Source organism: Colobus angolensis, unplaced genomic scaffold (assembly GCF_000951035.1).
Source record: "Colobus angolensis palliatus isolate OR3802 unplaced genomic scaffold, Cang.pa_1.0 Scaffold244, whole genome shotgun sequence".
Classification (NCBI taxonomy): Eukaryota; Metazoa; Chordata; class Mammalia; order Primates; family Cercopithecidae; genus Colobus; species Colobus angolensis.
The window spans coordinates 133,587-141,814 of record NW_012115644.1 but is presented as its reverse complement, the minus strand read 5'-3'; the positions used below and the strand labels follow the sequence as shown (position 1 = coordinate 141,814).

Genomic DNA, 8,228 nt, shown 5'->3' with positions numbered 1-8,228 from the left:
AAGACCCTGTCTCAAAAAAAAAAAAAAAAAAAAAAGTAAGGAGGTCTATAAAGAAAACCTTTCAACAGGTACAGTTAAGATAAAGCAGCAGTATACAAAGCAGTGTATAGAGTATGCTTTCATTTGCACAAAACAAGTAGGTGGTAGGGGAGAGATCTATTGCAATTTACCCATAAGTAGGTAAAATATTTTTAAAAGTATACCAAAAACTGATCATGCTTGTCGCTCTGAGGAGGGATATTTGAGGAAATGAATATATTTTCTCCTACAAAATTAATTAATATTTTCCAAAGATTGGTGGAGAAATTTAAAACACTGCAGAAAATCAATGGGAAAGGGGCAAGAGTGTCTGCATGTCACAGTGGGAGGCAATAATGAGGGTTAGGCCATCAGAATCCCTCTCCCTTGCCCTTCCATTTCCCCCGAGATGAAGGCCCATCCCTGTGATGTATATCTTCCCTTAGCCACTGAAAGACACTGCATAGAATCACTGAGCATCACTAATTATCATCTGGAAAGCATGCGGTGGATTCAACTAACTCAAAATGCAAAGAACATGAATTCTATAGATAAAAAGCAACAAAAAGAAATGCTGGAAGTTACACTTGTTACAGGAGGTGAGGGAGAAGCCACCTACATTTTTGAAAGCTTATCAAAAATTTCCACAAAGCAAACAGTGTTGTTTCTGGCACCAGAAGTGCCTTCTTGGTCCCAGTGTGTATATGCGTGGGCAACTTCAAGCAGGATATCTCTGTGGCAGGTATTTGAGGACAGATCTAGTTGCTGAACTGGCAGAGAGGAGAGTGCTTCCCTTTAGTTGGCCTGGCCTTCTAGCTTAAAAAGTACTAAAATTTCTAATCCATAAAGGTTAAGACCTGGCCAGATTAAGCTTATGAAGGCATCTCAGGAAATCAGTAGATCTTAATAGTATTACATAAGATCAGTTCTAATTGGGGAAAAGAATAAAAGAGCAAAGCACTTTCTTTGAAACTTAACTTTGAAGACTACACATACTAACAAATTACCTGTTTGAAAAGGTCAAGATTCTTCAATGCTGATCTTACTTTGGAATCTGCATTCCAAGACCACTTGAAGTTACCCAAAGGTACATGATGTTCTTAAACAACCTTTCAAGGAAAGTAGCAGTTAAATATTCTTAATCAAAAACTTCACTTCCTAAGGATTTGTGGATTCAAGTTTAGTGTTGCAAGTAATCATAAAATTACCCATTGCTTTGCTTTTATTCCTACTCCCCCCAAAAAAAAAACCAACAAAAAAAACACCAGATTCTGCATTGTCACCTCAAAATTAGAGGAGGAAACTAATACACTAAGGACAATGAAGTGTACTTTGCTCCATTAGGCTGACCCCAGAATTCTGCTAGCAATCTTCAATATAGATGTAAACAGCACAATCCCCACCCCTTTTGAGAGCCCCTGTTGCTTCTTGGGTGCATACAGGTATAAAAATTACTTTTCTTTCTTTCTTTTTTTTTTTTTGAGACGGAGTCTTGCTCTGTCGCCCAGGCTGGAGTGTGGTGGTGCGATCTCGGCTCACTGCAAGCTCCGCCTCTCGGGTTTACGCCATTCTCCTGCCTCAGCCTCCCCAGTATCTGGGACTACAGGCACCCACCACCACGCCCAGCTAATTTTTTGTATTTTTAGTAGAGATGGGGTTTCACCGTGTAAACCAGGATGGTCTTGATCTCCTGACTTCGTGATCCGCCCGCCTCGGCCTCCCAAAGTGCTGGGATTACAGGCGTGAGCTACCGCGCCCGGCCTAAAAATTGCTTTACATTTTAAATACTAATTCATGTTCAATGGAAGCTGTCATAGTTGTTGACCTCAAATACAAAGGCATTTACTAGTATAACCTCTCTGTGGAGAGAACACTATGTGTGGTCTTCAAAACAAATTGTAACGTTCTAACCGCTCTAATTTTCTCTTGATTATTTTAAAGAGAGTATTCAAAATCCAAATAATCAAAGTAGTATTCAAAATCCAAATAATCAAAGAAATATATAATCTATATAGTTTTGTGATTATGGACAGGAAGTTAATGACCAGTATAGGGAGCAAAAATAAATCATGTTCCATTTATAAGACTGAGTATCTGAACCCAGATAGGAGTAAGAAATGAAATGTAAAATTTAAATATTTTATTTACTAAATCAAAATTCTCTCCTCAAAACTAATAGCCATTTCATTTGAAATGCAGAAATAAATAATTCAATAATTTTTCATCATTTCCAATATCCATAATCATTAGCCAGTAATATGTTATACAACTAAAATTACTTGACCACTCCAAAATAGCTTCAGAATGAATTACTGTATCTCAGTCCCTATGTTTCACTAACCTGTAAGTTTATCTGAAGCTAATAAGAATCCAAAATTTTCACTTTACATGGAAGAGGCAGCAGGAAATGAGGTTCAGAGCTAACTAAGCAATGTCAAGCTGTAGGTGTAGGTTTCACATCTTTCCAAAATCTCCAGCAGAAACATAAGAAAACATCTCAGTTTTCTCTGTTCTTAAGGATAAATGATATAAAACCATCCTAATTCACATCATTTCCTTCAGAAACCACAAGTTGCTCAATAACAGCCAAAGAACTCAGAAACAGAATAGTTCTGTTAAAACTTGGAACTGGTTGTATTTTGAGTTTTTCTTCACAATTCTATAAAATGCTTTCAACAAAAATGCTATTGTCATAAGTCACATATACAGTCAAATCTCTGAGTAAACAGAAGGACAACTATACAAAAATTCAATATTTGCACCCTATATACTTTTTCTACATTAAGGAAGTTTTCAGATGCAGTTTAGAGCTTCAACATACCTTAGGAATACGCTTGTGTAATAAGAAAACTGTAGCTGAGAAATGTTAAACAGCTATTCAGGTACAAAAGTCAGAACTTGAACTCAGTTATCCTAAATTATCTATTGCTTTTGGTTAACAGTTGTTTCCACAGCATACACAGCTTTTAAAGATGAAATATACAACCCTGAAAGATCTTTATTACAGAGGTCTCCACTTGGTAGAAGGAGAGAAATAACAATATAATTAAAACATGCCATCAAGATGACAAAAAAATTACAGAGCAAGAAACACACATTTTGTGACAAACCTTGGAGTGATTTAAGATGCTGTGTGCTGTAAATATGCAATCATCAGTGTGTGAACATATTAAAAATTTTTCACCTGACAATAAACAGCCACATCAATAGTCAATAAAAGCAAAGCCCATGACAGTGAGAAAATCAAATGTTGAATTTTCAATATGCTAGAGACCTGTTTAAGAGTCAAGAACACAAAACAAAGAATCAAAAAAAAAAAAAAAAAAGAAGAAGCCAAGGATATGACCTACAAAAGAACTATGAATACACAACCTGCCTATTTCTGGAGCGGGTCATGCTTTTCCCAGCAGGCAGGAATGTTGGGATAGAATGTTGGGTGGTACAGGCAGGAAGCAGCAGGACAGTTTCTATGCCCATTTGAGTAGCATCACTGATCCTTCCTTCCTCAGTCTTAGAGGGAAGGATATAAAGTTTCCCAGCTATATCTGGCTCTGGTTAGACATAGTGAGCCAGAAGGAGAGGTTTACCAGCTTTAGCATCCTGCAACATTAGTCGGTTTCTCCAAACAAGTCCATGAATAGGAAGATAGCAAGTAAAAATGAAGGGCAGTATGTTTTGTACAGATATGTGTATTTGACTCACATGAAAATTAAGTTAAACATCTCACAAATGCTCAACCAAATGGAATAAACACTCACCAAAGGGTAACTGCACTAAGGCATAAGATCTGCTAAATAATATAATGAGGGTACCACCACCTTTCCCTACCTACAAATACACCTTCTGTGGGATAAGTTGGGAAGATCTACGCAGTAATGGGAATAGTTTCTTTTTGTTTTGCTATGCTGTTTTGAAGGAAAATTCCAAAGTGAATCATTCAGAAAAGAAGAGAACCAGAGCACCTCTGATGAGGAAGGGAGAATATCCCTTCCTTATGGGAAAGAACTACATGATTATCTAAAGGTCAAAAGGGCAAAAACATTTTTCACATTAAATTCTCTAGAAGTTATTTGGAATCTTTACGAGGAATCATATTAGATTGAATTGTTATACAATAGCAAGGCATTTTCTTGAACAAACATAGTGACAAAACTTTTAATTTCATAAAGCCTTTCTTTAAAAAATAATCACGCATTTTCAGAGATATTTCATTCCCTCTGAGCAGCCTCTTTTTGATTTGTTCTGCCCCTTTGAGCTGACTTCTCAGCCCACATTCCTCTACCTGTTTATATCAAAACAAAGACAGGCAGAACTCTGAACTGACAAGAGACATTTGGGCCATCTAAGATGCTAGAAAAATAAAATACACAGAAGGAAACATTCACCTTTGAGCTAATATTTACAACATTGCCAATTTCAATGTTAATGGTAAAGAACCATTTGTGCCTTTTTAATTGAAAGGAATTTTATTTCACTGTAACATAGAGAACCTTGGAACTACTTTGATTTTGGAAGTATAAACGTAAAAGGTGAAGCAAATGTTTGCCTACCTGCTATGTGTGAGCCACTGGGCTAGACCCTTTGTACAGTGGGTCAATTGCATTCTGTTAAAGGGAGATGGTGGTAACTCCAGTTTCCAGTAAATGAAAGAAGTAGGCAAAGCTGCTGTGCAATCACTGGTTAGTCTATTCAATATTGTTTTAAGGGAAGATGATCCAAAAAGAAGAATGGTGCCTGGTGGAATTTAGTCTTCCACAGTGTCAGAAGTATTTGCACAGCTGGAGATTGCAGGTATAGAACTACTCATTTTTCATTCAGGATGGTTATGTGTGGGTGTGTTGGGCCAAGAGAAGGGTCCTTTCTTCACATTTTGGTTATTAGAGTCTGTTGGCTCTCAAATTCCATACCAGGTAGGCAAATATTCATTTGCTTCACCTTTCTATCCGCAACCAGAGATTGTGGTCTTTATGTGCAATTAGAGTAAATCTGTGACTGTCACTGTCCCTCTTTCACAAAATTAAGGAAGACATTGCGAGTATCCTCAAAAATTAAAATAGCAGAGGGAACTCCTAATTTTCCTGAAGTTAAATTTGCCTGACTCCTCACACTAGCAACACTTCTCTAAGGCAGGTTTCTCCATTGCCAGCTCTAGCCTTTGTAACTACCCTTCTCTCTTCCTCTAAGCCCCTTCCTCACTAGCAATAAAATATATATACCAATGTAGAACCCAACTTAGTTCCCATCATCTTACCAGAAGTGCCCTCCCACCCCCAGCACTCTAAGGGTGCTCTGGAAATGTACTTAATCATTTGAAGACTATTTTTTTGCAGTAGGAGTGAGATACAATTTTAAGATCACAATAAAATACTGGGGACAAATTTCCTAAATTTCTCAAACTCTTTTGATGTAGCTCTAAACTTTACCATTAAAGTATCCATTTGTGGTCATAGAAAAGGTGAAAATCACTTTTCTGATTTGGTACTTATTACATGAGGTTGGTTACTTAAAGAACTTACAAATAATGTTGTTTCAGAAGCTTTGTTTCATTATACTGGGTGGTCCATTTAAAATACTGTCAATACAACCCCACTTTAAAAAAGGATTTACAAATGGGCCACTTTACACAACAGCTATGGTGAGGATTATATAAGTACTCTAAGGTTCAGAGTTTATTTTGTGTAAATATGGTCTAGACTCATTATCTTACCCCCATCTCCACGCCTGGAGAGAGAGAAAACAAAAAGAAAAAGAAAAAAAAAGGAATAAACCTGGTGAGAAAACAGGAAGGAGCTGCAGATTTTGAGGGAAAATGCTAAAATAAGCATTTAAGGTGGCTCTCTGTGAATGACAAAGCTGGACCATAATACAGGTGGCTTAAGTTGAAAAGAAGCAAAATAAGGAGTCCGGACTTTACCTGAAAATCCCCAAGTCAGACCTGCAAGGCCAAGCCTTGCTCAGTAATGAGCCTTCTGATATGTGGGGTGAAGCCGTGAACAAGGTGGAAAGCCCCACCTCCCAGGGAACTGAAGTCTCCATGCTTGATACTCACGCTGACACTGTCCCCAGGACTGGCGAGCCCAGCCCCAGCAGCAGTCAATCCTCCCACCATAACGACATAGGCCAATCGACGACACTATTTGCCTGGGCCACCTACCAAACAAAAAGATTCAAAATAAATAAGGACACTTTTGAGAAGAAAGGTAATTTCCTCTTTATTATTACTTTAGAAAAAATGTCAACCACACCCAACAACTTTCTACAAACTCTTTTATGCCTGCAGAAATGTAAGGTTAAAACACCTTCACAGAAATAGTTCTGTTATGATCTAATGTCAAATTTCAGACAGTTAAATACCCCATCCCCCAACACACAGGGGTAGGAGAAAAAAGGGGAGGGAAAGATGCTTTCTTAACTAGAAATAGCACCAGCTAACACCAACAATTCTCAAGGCTGCCATTCACAGGATAGTTTCTGAAGCTTGAAATAAAACAGAGTCCTCAAAGACCCACACCTGTTACTGGGGGGAAAGCCAGGTTTGACTGATTCACCATAAACTGAAAAGTATTAAATAAGACATGTCAAAGCAGAAAAAAAAAATTCTGCCTCATATAAAAGGTGGATGGGGGGAGGAGCAGAAAGAAGGTTTCTCAAAAATCAAGTGTAACAGAGCTCTTTTTGAGACATAACTGTGGCAGAAACCAAAAAACAAAAAAAGTACTAGAAAAAAAGTCTAAATAAAATCAAGGAGAGTTTAAAGTGTAGCTGATAACTCAAGTGTCCTTGTGGTTTGAAACTTGCTTAGATCAACAATTCATAGTATTTTCCTCTCTAATGTAAATAATGCCTAAAGAAAGTAAGTAATTTCAGGATACAGATTTATCCACCTGATTACACGTTGGCACATTATTTGCCAAATTGTTTCCTTGTTTAGAGTCACACCTAAATGACTTTTTTCCTCTGGGTATCAACATTTTAATTGGCTGTTTTAGACATCTTTTTAAAGTTACAAAAAGCTATATGCATTCACATCATATGCATATCTTGTGATGGGTTTATTGTTGCAAATATGTGTGCAAGAAATGCATAACATACCCAAATGTGAGCACAGAATTGCTTTTAAAAATAAAATGAAAAGGTCTAGACTCTGGCTGCTATCACGTTTTCTTAAAGTCTCCTTATCTTTTCATTTCCCCTTTTCTTTTACCTGCCTTTTCTATCCCCAGCCCCAAAGCACAAAATAACCCCGAACTTTCTATTTCCTCCCACCAGGTAGTAAACAAGCAGCTGTGCTTTTTCTTGGCGCTCCACTGGTTCCCCTCCGTTCGCCTCCGGGTACGAGAAAGCGAATCAATTGTGGAACTGATTCGTTCCAAGATTGTAGGTAAAACAGGTGCTGCATCTTTCTTTAGGACTAAGCAGGGACCTACACGGAAGGGTGGGGGCAGGGGTCGCTGAAGGAAGACGACTGGGCGACGGTGTGCGACAGAGTAAAACCTCTTCCCGCAGCAGCCATCTGCACTCGGGGCGAGCCTGGTCTGTAATTGCGCGGAGGTGAGGGGGACCGAGCACACCCTCCCGACAGAGCCAGTGTCTCTCACACACTGGAGCGGCCCCGGAGCGCGGGAGGACTGGCTGAGTGACAGCGGAGACGCGGCCCGAGGTTGTTGGAACCTGTCACGGCACGCCGCCGTCAGGCTCGCCCGGGTCTGAGGAGCAGCGCAGTGTGTGCGCTCTCACACACACATCCACACACTCATGCTCACACTCACGGAGCGCCTACCCTCCGGTTCTCATTTTGAGCCTCCTTCCCTCAAGAAAACCAAACGGGGAGGCCCACAAATCTCCCCCGTAGCCCAGTTGCTGACTCGCGCCCACCCTCTGTGTGAGCGGCCCCGAGAGCCCCGAGCCGAGCCCGGACCTCCCCCCCGGGCGCCTGGAAGCTTCCCCACTGAAGAGCCGTCTAGTTCAGGCGCGGGAGTTTCCCGGGTAAGGGATGTTCTGCGCGTCACCTCGGCGTAGGTGGCTCAACCGCGCCCTCCGAGCTGAGATCCCTGGCTCGAGCCGCTCCTCTCCCCCATTCCTAATTCCCGAGCCAGGGCGAGTCGCCCTGGGGGGCCGCGGCTGGGGTCCCAGACTCGCAGGGGCGCGTCCGCCCCGCTTCGGGCGGGCACTTGGAGCCCTGGACCGCTCTCCTGGCGCCACGCTGTGAG

The 8,228-nt window shown here is 40.4% G+C and overlaps 1 protein-coding gene across 7 annotated transcripts in view; it reads right to left on the bottom strand.

Annotated features, from left to right (window-relative positions):
* NPNT (nephronectin) overlaps positions 1 to 8,228 on the bottom strand; it is a 76,935-nt gene that overhangs the window by 68,166 nt on the left and 541 nt on the right. For all 7 annotated transcript variants that reach the window (XM_011945704.1, XM_011945705.1, XM_011945706.1 and 4 more), the window contains exon 2: positions 6,068 to 6,168. In XM_011945704.1, coding sequence (XP_011801094.1) covers positions 6,068 to 6,168 — 101 coding nt within the window. The remainder of the gene's footprint in view (positions 1 to 6,067; positions 6,169 to 8,228) is intronic.